We start from the raw sequence: 13,698 nt of genomic DNA, 5'->3' as shown, positions 1-13,698 counted from the left end.
CAGAAAAGTGTTAATTTTTTTTGTTGTTGGAGGTGGTGGGGCCTGAACTCTGGGCCTTGGCTCTGTCCCTCAGCTCTTCAGCTCAAGGCTAGAACTCTACCACTTGAGCCACAGCGCCACTTCTGGCTTATGTGGTGCTGAGGAATTGAACCCAGGGCCTCATGCATGCAAAGCAAGCACTCTACCACTGAGCCACCTTCTCAGCCCCCACAAGTGTTAATTCTTGGGGTGAGCAATGCACCCCTCGAGAGGTGATACATCCTGTTGTCTCTCTTTGAAGCAAAGATGGCACTTCCAGGTTTCTAAATACCATGTTTCTGAGTTGCCTTCTCCAGGCGTCATTTCCCCCTAAATGATTCTGTTCCCTTAATCTTAAGGGGGGCGGGGGTAAATGAATGAATATCTCCTCTATTTGCTGTAAGCTGATCATATCTAATCTATAGCCTTTTTCCCTAGTCTATCCTGCTTCATTTTCCCCTAAATGATTTTTTCCTTCATCTTAATGGAAGTACATAAAGGAATATCTCCTGTATTTGCTGTAAGCTTGACCATACCTTGACATCGTTTATTCTGCTTTAATCATGAGAAAATAGACAAAAACAGTGTTAGCATTTTTACCAATAGTAGAAAATAGGATGATATGACTGAATGCTCTATGGCATCTTGGCTTCAATCCTAGAATAGAAAAGGCAAATAGCGGGGGAAAAAATGGTGAAATCGCAATGAAGTTGATAGTTTCACTCAGCATTGTACTGATATTTCTTATTTTTGTTTTGTTTTTTGGGTTTTGGTTTTTTTTTGGGTCTGGTCGTGGGGCCTGAACTCTGGGCCTGGGCGCTGTCCCTCAGCTCTTCAGCTCAAGGCTAGCACTCTACCCCACTTGAGCCACAGCGCCACTTCCGGCTTTTTTCTTTTTGTTTATGTGGTGCTGAGGAATCGAACCCAGGGCCTCAGGCATCAAGGCAAGCGCTCTACCACTGAGCCAGCTTCCCAGCCCTGTACTGATATTTCTTAATTTGGGTAATTACGGTGTAAGGAGCTGACATTGAGAAAGTGCCTGGGCAATATGTGGGAACTATGTGCTCATTTTGTAAGTCTTTTGTGAGCCTAAAAGCATTTCAGCATCACCTTACAACATACATTAATGACTTTCTTTACACCTGAGGAAGTTTTATCTCTAGTTAATGGTGAGTTTTTTATCATCACTGTGTTGGTTTTCCTGTTTTGTTTCGTTGGTGTTTCTGTTTTTCCTTTTGCAGTGGACTCTGCTGTATGGCCAGGTGTCTCCTACTTCTGAGCTCCACAATCCTTTGGCCTGATCTGTTAGGTTTGCAAGAGTTATTGCTCTGTGGGTCTGACTAAATGCTGCAGAAGAAAATGCTGCAATGACAAAACCCAGCAGACATGAGCTTTAAAATAGCAGCTACTAAACTGAATATAGCATTTTAGGATGCTAGTTAAAATTGAAGTCACTGTCAGCTCTGTATCCACGGTGGATTTCATACTTGGGAAACACATACTAAAAACTTGACAAACTAAATAGTACACACACAATTACTTCCATAGATGGACATAAAGAATGAGATACTCGTTTTACATCAATGTATTAATCTTGACTTTATTTAAATCACAGCCAACTTAATTACATGCCAACTTCACTAACTTCACTCATAAGCTCTTGGAACAAATAGACAATTCTTACTTTCCAAAAGCTTTTCTTATCCAAAGAAACCATTTTTTTGTTTCCTTACTACCTTTCTCTTTACCTTTCCTAATCGTCCTTATGCTTCCAAAGAAATCCATCATTGACCATGTTGGTGAATTTCTGCATTAACATACAAATTGACCTTTGAATACTTGTTAGAGTGGGTGGGGATTGCAGGAAAACCCACCACGTGGTCAAGAGGGCAAAGAACAAGTCAGGAAGGTAAGAAAATTTGGTGGAGCTTTATTAAGTAAGCAAGCAAGCAGACAGACAGGCAGGGCACACACAGTAAGAGTGAGGGTGCTCTTAAGGAGAGATAGAAAAAGGCAAGAAAGGAAATTGAACTTCTTCAAGACAAAGAAAGTAACCTTTCTAGAGAAGATGCCTGGGAGGTTCTGAGTGGAGAGTCACTTAAGGATAAAAGTAGAATAGGTATTGGCTGTCTTGGAATATGGAATGAGAGAGAGACTTGGAATTTAGAGAGCAAGTCTAGCCCTAGGTGGGGTGTGGGACAGAGGGGTAAGATTGGGAAGGAGTGTGAAAAAGGAAAGTTTTCTGTCCTCCATGGTACTAGTCCAGTAGTTGGGGGGCAGGTAGGAAGGCTGTCTACATTCATCACTGAGATCTGGGAGGGAAAAGTTGGGCCTGCATAATGAGATAGCACAAAAAACCTGGCTGGTATATCCAAAGGAAAGGGGATGGGCTTACTGGCAACTCGAAAAGATCCTTGGGCTCCTCCATAGCAATGTTCTTGGGATCAGCAACCTGGGCACTGTGTCTTCTGTGACCAAGCAGAATGTCTCTGGGGAGTTGGGCTCCCCCTGCGTGGAGGTGGGGAGGGGAGGCACTTGTTCTACCTTGTAGAGAAGAGGAACGATGTTGACTCCCAGTGTCCTGGCTGCCCACTTTGGCAGGTTTTGCCCACTGACCTTCCTGGCCACACTTGGAGCTGGTCTGGGTGGTGTGTGCCGGGTACCTCTGAGGAGTCCAGGGGGGCAGGGGTGGGGGTTGGGCAGCCCCCACGAGCTGGCACTTCCCCTACCATGAGCAGTTTACAGCCTTCTCCTGATCCTCTTGATAAATAAAAACCTTAAAGGCTGTGCTCACCAGATCTCGTTGGGGTCTGAGGCCATCCTCAGCCTTTTTAAGATAGTATGAGCATTAAGAACAGCCGTGCCCCTCTTGACTCTGCTGAACCCTCCATGAGGTGGTGGAGAGGCTGGGTCTTCACTGGGCCCCTGGGTTATCTCAGGGCTGTCTGGTGACTTGGCAAGGGTGGGCTGCCTATGCATGGGGTGGGGGGGGGGGGTGGATGGGGAAAGGTGGACAGGATTGGCAAAGGGAAGGACAGGCGTGGGGGGCAAGGACAGCCTGAGCAGGTAGAACTTATAGCCATTTACCAGTACTGCAGCAAAAATTGTCCAAATCTCAGAGAATATTATATATATATATATATATATATATATATATATATATATATACATATATATATATATACACATATGCATACATTTATTCATATGCATATATACACATACACAATATACACATATATATGCCCATTCGGGGCCTTGAGACCGATTATCTAGTCTACATTTTGGCCATGCCTTATTGGAATAGAAAATAAAGTGCTTTGGCCTTACAGAGTCCGTAAGCAAAAAGTCATATAGAGAGGTAGGAGACACCCCTCAGAGTGTCCTGGCTGGGAGGGAGGAAGAGAAGGACTGGAGGGAGGAAGGCCCTGGAGGGAGGGAGGGACTGGAGAGAGAGATGAAGAGGCTGCAGATGGGAACTGGATTAACCCTCAAGAAACAAAAAGGGGAGGGAGTCCAGCAAGCCCTGACCTTGGCCACTCCGGGTATCCAGCATCAAGAGGTTATCAGAGGTTGCTGAACTGCTGGACCACATTTGGTGTGGCTTGTATAGAGAAGGGGTGCCTCTGGAGGGATCGGGGTTCTATAAGGAGAGGGTAGGGAGAAGGAGAGCTACGTGGATGGGGATATAACCACATGTGGAGAAGGGCAGGAGAGACGGGCTGGATTAAGGCTAATGTAGGGAGATTGGTTACCTCCTGCTAGCCAGAAGGAGGGGAGATAGGGTGGTCCAGGATGTGACCTTGGAGAAAGGGGTGGGGGGGTAAACTGCCTCTAGGTACATGGTCACTTGGGCTAGGAATGCTGGAGGGGGAGGAGACTTCTAGCTAAGGGGCCATGTGTCTACCCAGGAGAACAATAGGAGAGGAGATATGTGTGCACCAGGAGAACAATGGGACAGGAGCATGTGTGCACCAGGAGAACAATGGGACAGAAACATGTGTACACCAGGAGAACAATGGGACAGGAACATGTGTGCATCAGGAGAACAATGGGTCAGGAGCATGTGTGCATCAGGAGAACAATGGGACAGGAGCATGTGTGCACCAGGAGAACAATGGGACAGGAGCATGTGTGCACCAGGAGAACAATGGGACAGGAGCCATGTGTGCACCAGGAGAACAATGGGACAGGAGCCATGTGTGCACCAGGAGAACGATGGGACAGGAGCCATGTGTACACCAGGAGAACAATGGGACAGGAGCATGTGTACACCAGGAGAACAATGGGACAGGAGCATGTGTACACCGGGAGAACAATGGGACAGGAGCCATGTGTGCACCGGGAGAACAATGGGACAGGAGCCATGTGTGCACCAGGAGAACAATGGGACAGGAACATGTATGCACCAGGAGAACAATGGGACAGGAGCATGTGTACACCGGGAGAACAATGGGACAGGAACATGTGTGCACCAGGAGAACAATGGGACAGGAGCCATGTGTGCACCAGGAGAACAATGGGACAGGAGCATGTGTACACCAGGAGAACAATGGGACAGGAGCATGTGTGCACCAGGAGAACAACGGGACAGGAACATGTGTGCACTAGGAGAACAATGGGACAGGAGCTTGTGTACACCAGGAGAACAATGGGACAGGAGCCATGTGTGCACCAGGAGAACAATGGGACAGGAACATGTGTGCACCAGGAGAACAATGGGACAGGAGCCACGTGTACACCAGGAGAACAATGGGACAGGAGCATGTGTACACCGGGAGAACAATGGGACAGGAGCATGTGTACACCGGGAGAACAATGGGACAGGAGCCATGTGTACACCGGGAGAACAATGGGACAGGAGCCATGTGTACACCGGGAGAACAATGGGACAGGAACATGTGTACACCGGGAGAACAATGGGACAGGAACATGTGTACACCGGGAGAACAATGGGACAGGAACATGTGTATACCGGGAGAACAATGGGACAGGAGCATGTGTACACCGGGAGAACAATGGGACAGGAGCCATGTGTACACCAGGAGAACAATGGGACAGGAGCCATGTGTACACCGGGAGAACAATGGGACAGGAGCATGTGTGCACCAGGAGAACAATGGGACAGGAGCCATGTGTGCACCAGGAGAACAATGGGACAGGAGCTTGTGTGCATCAGGAGAAATATGGGATAAGAGCCATGTGTATACCCAGGAGAATAATGGGACAGGGACCATGTGCACCAGGAGAACAATGGGATAGGAGCCATTTTTTCCAGGCAGACCTAGCAAAAACCAGAGTAGAAAGTACTCCCTTCTCTTCAACTTTATAAGGTAGTATGTGTTATACTATTCTCATTGCTTAGTTATTTGATAGAATTTACCGGTAAAACTGTCTGGGCCTAAAGTTTTTATTTTGTTGTGAGGAATTTAATCGTGAATTGTTTCTTTTGGAACAAGTTTTGGTATTTTAAGTCTTTCAAGGTATTTGACTATTAAGTCTATAATTCATTGGCTGGAACTCTTTTAATATCCCATTATTATTTTAGTGTTTTATAGTGATCATTTCTGTCTTTCCCGATAATGGTAATTTAGGTCTTCCATCATTTTCTCGACCACTCTGGTTAGAGCTTTATCTGTGTTACTGACTTTTTTTCAATGAAGTAACACTTTTGTAATTATCTCTGTGCTTCCTTATTAAGTTGAAGGATATTTAGAACTATGTTGTTTAATGTTTAAATATATAGACTTCCCAAATATTACTCTCATTGATTCTAGCTTCTCGTAGTTGGAGAGCATAATCTGTATGACTTTAATTTTTTAATATATGTAAATATCTGTCTTTTGGTTCAAGAAATGTTGGTATATGTTTTATATTTATATTATATTTGTTCTTATATACCTTGAATTCAGTTTAATTAGAGTTGTGGAAAATGATTAACTCTAGATGGTGGGTAGGAGAGGAAAGAGACTAGGAACACAGAGACTGACTACTGGAAAATAGTCAGGCCGAGAGTCAAAGTTGGGCTGGCAATATAGCTCACTGGTAGACTGTTTACAAATGTTCCATCCTCAATACTAAAAGATAAGGAGGAGAGATTCCAGGAAACATTTTTGCAAGATGTACCCAAAGTGAAATGTGGTATAGGTGTTACAGTGGCACTTTTCTTCCTGAGCCATCACTTTTTACTTTCCAGCTACACATTTTATGTTGTTTGGTTGTTGATGGCTGCTGTTGCAGACGCTAATGGTTGTGTTGTACTCACATAATGGGAACACTAGCAGAAAAGAGAAATAAAGGTCTAAACATTGGTTTCCTGGTAGCATCATAATATTTCTTATCACACTCAAATGATGGCTCTTTAAAATTTAATTCAAAGATAAGAGTGTCAGATCAAAATTGTAGTCTAGACATCTGATGGTTAAACATTGTAACTAGTGTCTTCTTTTGATAAGGTATTTTACTTAAAATATAAAAAAACACAGATAAATGTCAAAACTAACAGCTATGTCATGAAATGTAAATAGTATGAGCTTTGAAAAATGCCTTCAAATTGGGTTCAAAGCAAAATATACCTACATGGTTCTTTAAAAGAATCTCACCTACACCTGGCACTGGTGGCTCACACCTTTAATCCTAGCTACTTGGGAGGCTGAGATCTGGGAATCTTGGTTTGAAGCCAACTCAGGCAGAAAAGTCTGTGAGCAAACCTCTTATCTCCAATTAGCCACCAAAAAAAAAAAAAGAAGAAGTGGAACTGTGGCTCCAAGTGGTAGAGTGCTAGCCTTGAGTAAAAAAGTTCAGGGACAGAACCTAGACCTTGAGTTCAAGCCCCGGGACTGGTGTGCACAAGCGCGCGCACACACATACACACACACACACACACAATCTCATCTAAACAAATTTGCAATGCAAACTAGAAAAAATAAAGGGATGTAATAATCAAGTGTCAAAAACCTGCAACAATATTTTGGGTCTAAGTAGATTTCAGTATTGGACATAGATGACAGTACTGTTATGTGTTTCCAGACACAGATGACAATACTGTTATGTTTCCAGTGTGCCTCATTGTGGTCTAGGAGCATACTTTTATACAATAGCTATTCTTTTCAATGTGTTGAAATGTATTTTACTGCCCATAAAAGAAAGTCTCTATTGGTAATGTTTGGTGTGAGCTGGAGGATTGTGAATTATGCTATTATTGCATAAAATACTCTATAAGTGTTGATTAGCTCTGATAGATTGATGGTGCTGTTCAGCTTAATTATATCTAGAACCAATTTTTTCAGCCCACTGCATGAGTTCCTGACCCCAGCTATATTCATGGATTTCTCCATTTCTCTTGTTTCTACTGTTAGACACGTGACATTTCAGATTGCTGTCTCCCTGGAGGACTGGTCCAACTGGGCAGATTATCTGTCTTTGACAATATTCCTTGCTGTCAAATCTTTTTTGTCTTAATGTAGCTACTTCAACTTTCTTTTGATTGTAGAATATACCTTCATTCCATTTTTTTGTTCTGTTTCATGTATGAAATGGGTTAGTTATGCATAGTGTAATTGGATGTTGGATTTTTTTTTTCCAGTCCACTCAGAGTCCTTTTTACTTGGTATGTTTTAGCCTGTTGACCTTTAAAGTGATTATTGGCACAATTGGTTTGGTATCTACTAAGTTTATTCCTATTTACTCATAGTTCTTTGTGTCATGTGCTCCTCTGCTCTTAACTGAAGATTTTATCAGACAGTATCTTTGCCTTCTCATAGCATGTCAACTATATCAGTTATACTTCTTTCTCAGGTATATTTTTAACTGCTTATCCTTGAGTTTGAAACACACATTTATAACTAACTCCAAGTCATTTTCTAAATAAACCATGCTGTTTCACAGATAGTGCCAATAATGTATAAAAGTATATCCATTTTCTCTCTCCTATCTCTTAAAACATTGTCATCATTGATTTTACTTTTACATATACTATAATCACTGAATCTATTCAGACTTATGTTCAACTTTCTTTTTTATCTGTTAGTTTAAGAATAGGAGAAGTGGGGCTGGGAAGGTGGCTCAGTGGTAGAGCACTTGCCTTGCATGCATGAGGCCCTGGGTTCCATTCCTCAGCACCACATAAGCAAAAAGAAAAAAGCTGGAAGTGGTGCTGTGGCTCAAGTGGTAGAGCGCTAGCCTTGAGCGAAGAGCTGAGGGACAGCACCCAGGCCCAGAGTTCAGGCCCCACGACTGGACTCAAAAAAAAAAAAAAAATAGGAAAAGTAACAATTTTACTTGACAGGTGAGAGTTATGGAAGTGTTCAGTACTTTCTTTTGATTGACATATAGCAGTTGCACATATTTATGGGACCCAGTGTGGTATCAGTACATGTGTACAATGTGTAATGATGAAGTCAGAGTGCCCAGCAGATTACTGAACTCACTCCTCCTCAGGAAATGTGCTTCAGTACTCCTCACCCAGCCTCCTCTCTCCTTCCATCTTCTACCATTCCTAGTTTCTTTTTTTTCTGTTGGTTGTGGAGCTTGAACTCAGGGCTTGGGCACTATACCTGAGCTTTTCTGCTCAAGGCTAGCCCTCTACCATTTTGAGCCATAGCTCCACTTCCAATTTTCTGATGGTTAATTGGAGATAAAAGTCTCGCAGACTTTCCTGCCTAGGCTGGCTTTGAACCATGATCCTTAGATCTCAGCCTCCTGCGTACCTAGGATTACAGGCATGGGCCACTGGTACCTGGCCTGGTCTGCTTCCTTGTCACTGGTCTGCTCTTCCTGAAATTAGCATTCTTAGCTTCTATACATAAAGAATAAACATTACTATTGATCTTTTTGTATCTGATATATTTAACTTAATATTCTCCAACCTCATCCACATTGTCACAAACAGTAGGACTCCATTCTTCTGTTATGGTTTAAGATATATATATATATATAATAGTAATATATATACACATATGTACATACATCACACATACACACCATGTTTTTGTTATCCATTCATCTGCCAATAGAAACTTTTGTTGATTCCATACTAACCAAATAGCATAGCTATCACTGAAATTGTTTCATTTCCTCTGGGTATATAACCAGCAACGTGATTTCTGGGTCCTATGTTAATTCTGTTAATTTTTCAAGGATTCTCCATACTGTTTTCCAAACAGTTTTGGTAAGAGCTAGTGTTTGATGGTGTCTTCACTTTGCATCTCCTTGGTGGCTAGTGAGACTGGATACTTTCTCCTGATTGTGCTGATCATGCATGCATCTTTTCAGACATGTCTGTTCCAAGCTTTCCCATTTTCAAATGAGCTTACTCGAGGGGCTGTTGCTACTGTTTTTTAATTCCTCATATGTTCTGGATGCTAATACTTTGTCAGATGAATACTTTCCACATACTTTCTCCCATTCTATAGGTGAATCTTCCAGATCTTAATGACGTTAATTTAATACTTAAGTATATGTGATCTCATCTCTGTCCGAGTCTAAATTGGAACTTTGTGTGTGTGTGTGTGTGTGTGTGTGTGTGTGTGTGTGTGTGTTGTATATAGTGTATGAGTATACATGTATTATATATACACGTGTATATATGTATATATACATGTGTATATATGTATATATACACATACATATATCTAATGGATAACATGTCCATTTGACTAGACTAAGCTACATTTCCCAGAACTGGAAAATTTGCTATGTGATATTCTTGGAAGATTTGGAGGGTAGAAGCAAAGTGGCTTTGTGGGATATTCACATGTTCTCATTAACTTTGCCTTCAGTGGTTGTCCTGTGGTGTGGGTTTCACTCTGTGACCAGCATCCTAGCTTTTGCATGATTCTCACTGCAAGGTCTGAGCTAGTAAGATTGATGCCATTTTTTTTTTTGTCTTCCCTTATGGCCCAGCATGAGCTCTAGTTCCACTAAACACTGAAAACTGATAAAGGCATTGAGAAAATGAGAGATTTTTTTTCTTTGCTGGTCCTGTGGCTTGAACTCAGCCTGGGTGCTGTCCCTGAGCCTCTTCTATCTCACCCTAGTTAAGACTGGCCAACATCTTGAAATCTAATAACCACAAATGCTGGCGGGGATGTGGGGAAAAGAAATCCTACTGCACTGCTGCTAGGGATGTAAACTGGTACAACCACTCTGAACAGTCTGGAGGTTCCAGCTAAACATAGATCTTCCCTATGACCTAGCCATACACTCCTGGGCATCTACCCAGAGCAACACAAGCCAGGATACCATAAAGACATTTGCACATCCGTGCTCACTGCTGCACTCTTCACAATAGCCAAGTTATACAAACAGCCCAGAGGCCCTACAATACACTAGGGAATCCAAAAAATGTGGTACCTATATACAAAGGAATTTATACAGCCATTAGAAAGAATAATATTATGTCATTTACAAGGAAACAGATGGACCTAGAACAAATCATGTTAAGTGAAGCAAGCCAAGCTCAGAGAGACAAATAGAGCATGCTTTCTCTCATATGTGGAAGCTAGATCTAAAATGCACAGAGACATGATAAATTATACAGGACTCTAGGCGTTCACACACAGTAGGACCAAAGGAGGATACTTTTAGGGGAGGAACACAAAGGCACAGTGCTTAAGTGCTTCTGATCATATAATATTTATCAAAATGAACTCCAGGAAATGGAAGTATCCCTCATTTAAAAAGTTCTCTCTCAGCTGGACACTGGGGGCTCACTCCTGGAATCCTATCTACTCAGGAGACTGAGATCTGAAGATTGTGTTTTGATGCCAGCTCAGACAGAAAAGTCAGTGAAACTCTTACCTCCAGTTAAAAACACAGAAAAAGCTGGAAGCTCCTGTAATGGTTCTGAGTCTGTGTACTGCACTGGCCTGGCTGCCTCCGCAGGATGCTGCTGTCTGCTTGCCACCAGAGAAGAGCGGCGCAGCTTTCTTTCAGTTTGGCCCTCTCACCCTAGTTTTTAGTTCTCCTGCTGTGTCCCATTTCACCTGACATCTCCAGCCTCATGCTCAATAACCAAGCACTCCCATTCTGCCTGTAGACTTGACTGGAGACACCGAATGCCTCTGTCCTCACGGGCACTTGGTGACTCTGTCTCCTGGTCTTCGGCCCTGTGCACCTTGCTGCTCACACTCAGATTTTTCCCTAGAAGTGAAGCTTTCTGAATTGAAATCACTTAACAGTGCTCTTTCTCCCTTCTTGCAGCTCGTGCCTCCTTTTAAGCCTCAAGTAACCTCTGAGACGGACACCAGGTGTTTCGACGAGGAGTTTACAGCACAGACCATCACCATAACGCCGCCTGAGAGATGTAAGTGACTCCCCAGCCGCATTCGATCCCAAGACAGAGCCCACGCTGATGCGCATTCATTCTGTTTTAAAATTACAACTAAGAGGAAATAGCAGAGGTGACGCAGAGAAGCTTCTCTGGATCAGAAAAACCACATGTGAAAACTTATAAACCAAATTACAGAGTAACTAGTCCTTTCTCACTACTCTACAGTAGATTCTTCAGACTCAGCTGAGAAGATTTGAGTCAGGAGATGCCCCATCACAGGCCCCGCTCTTTCACACGCCATCAGCCATCTGCCCCCTCTCTACTTACTTAGAAGTTTGAGTTCACTTTAAGTTGCATTATTCCTTTTAACTGACTTTTTCTTAAGTACCTATATCCGTGAAAACATAATTTCGTTTGCTGTTAGTACTTGGTACACATACATTGAAGTACAAATTTATTAAACTATATATTCATTCAGATCCTCAAATCATCCCACATAACATGTGCCCCCAATTTGAGAAATGGCATAAGCAAGTGGGATTTGGTGAAAGCAAGCCATTCCCGGCTGTAGTGCATCCACACTGACACATGCAAGTCGTTCTCAGCTGCAGTGCATCCACGCTGACACATGTCGTGCTGATGGAGGAATGCGGACAGGATTGAGACTAGAGAGCTCTTTGGATAGTTAGAGGAGTTCTTCAAGGTACACACATACTAGGCTCATATTAGCGTGTTTTTTGTTTGTTTCTGTGGAGCTGGGGATTGAACCCAGGGCCTTGAGCTTACTAGGCAAGTGTTTTATCACTTTGACCTTACCCTCATTTCTTTTTGTTCGTGCCATTTTGGCCTGGGCTCAGGACTGGCCTTGAACTTTGAGTTCTCAAACCTCCACCTCACAACCAGCAGGGGTTACAGTCATGCGTCACCATTGCCCAGCTCATGTTAGTGTTTCTGTACTTTGTGTTTTCTTCTGCTTAAGTTAGTAGTCACTTGCGCTGTCTGTGAAAGGGGAGATGGGAGTGAAATACTGTCCCCTCAGTCATCTTCCTCCACTGATTTTATTGTCAAAACATGAACTAGGAGTTTGTTGTTTTTGTGTTGGTACTGGGTCTTGAACCCAGGGCTAGCCACTCTTGTTCTTACTCATGCTGGCTATACTTGAGCCACACCTCAAGTCCAGACGTCTTTCTAGTTAATTGGATTTGTCTGCCCAAGGTGGCTTCAAACCTCGATCTCAGTTTCTAGAGTAGCTAGGATTATAGGGGTCAGCCACCAGCTTAGTTCATAAGAGTTTTTAATCTGGGTCTGTACCCTGGCAACAAGGAGATTATATGTACTGTGAAATTGAAGACAAAGTGCTTGTCTCTTTCTTTGCTTTTTTTAATCCAAAAAAAGAACCTATTACCTTTCAGCTCAAAAGTGAAGAAATTGAAGCCCAAAGAGAACTTGAGCTGTTCTGAGGTTCCACACATCAGGCCAGCCTCAGCTGGGAGGCCAGCCCACCGCCTGGGCTGGTGCCTGCTGAGTTCTTGGTGTCAATGTGTTGAAAGGGCAGTGTGTGCCATTGATAGAGTTCCAGAGTGACAATCAGAAATGGTGGAGTTGTAAGGAAGTAGCCAAAGGCGTGGATGATGGGTATGGGCCTTGACTAGGCCCCAGCACGGAGCCAGGTCAGCGCTGGTCAGCTCTCCCTGCCAGCTCTTTGCTGGGCTCTGCCATTTGGATATGATACTGGTTGTAATCAGACCGTCATTCTTGGTCTAAAGCCTTCCAGATGCGTCTGAGGCGCTGCATGTCTGCACCTGTCACTCTGGCTCCCTGGCCTGCTCACATCGTGTCCAGCTTGCTTGCCTTTCCTGGTCCCGTTTGTTCCCATCCTGTGTTCCAGCTACACCATGGACATGCCATGACTCCATGTGCCTTAAACTTCAGTATTTGCTGTTCCGCAGCCTAGAATGCTCCTTGTCCTGTGTATTTGTGTGGATGGCCATCACTTTTTCAGAGCGCTGCCTTTGACCTTCTAGTCCTAGGGACAATACAGTCTGACCACGCCCTTGACTCTTGGTCCTCTTAAGTGAACTCCTGTACTTGCCAGTACATTTCAGGTTGTATGTTTTCTATTCTACTAGAACACAGCAGCATGTAAGAGAAAGGCTCTTGTGTCACTGACCATGGCATAGCCCCTATCCTTTCCTGGGGCAGATGTTCAAGAATCCGTAAACAAGTGATAGGAGTGGAGGGCCAGGGCCCCCTCTGCGCAGGTGCCGCCCTGGCTCCTGCTGAGCTTCCCCAGTGCACTTTGGGATACGGTGGTCATGTTTTTTAGGAGGGTCTTGCTAAATAAATAGCTCAGGCTCCCCTGAACTCATGAGCTTGTCTGCCAAGCTTGGTTAGAAGGTCTCTCACCC

General features: G+C 43.6%; 1 protein-coding gene across 2 annotated transcripts in view; it reads left to right on the top strand.

Annotated features, from left to right (window-relative positions):
* The window catches only part of Akt3 (AKT serine/threonine kinase 3), a 201,536-nt gene that overhangs the window by 183,207 nt on the left and 4,631 nt on the right, over nt 1-13,698 (top strand). For both annotated transcript variants that reach the window (XM_042701145.1, XM_042701144.1), the window contains one exon: nt 11,221-11,323. In XM_042701145.1, coding sequence (XP_042557079.1) covers nt 11,221-11,323 — 103 coding nt within the window. The remainder of the gene's footprint in view (nt 1-11,220; nt 11,324-13,698) is intronic.

This window comes from Dipodomys spectabilis, unplaced genomic scaffold, assembly GCF_019054845.1.
Source record: "Dipodomys spectabilis isolate Male_0828 unplaced genomic scaffold, ASM1905484v1 ptg000288l, whole genome shotgun sequence".
Taxonomy (NCBI): domain Eukaryota; kingdom Metazoa; phylum Chordata; class Mammalia; order Rodentia; family Heteromyidae; genus Dipodomys; species Dipodomys spectabilis.
Note: the sequence above shows the minus strand (reverse complement) of the source record. Positions and strands in the feature narration are given on the sequence as shown.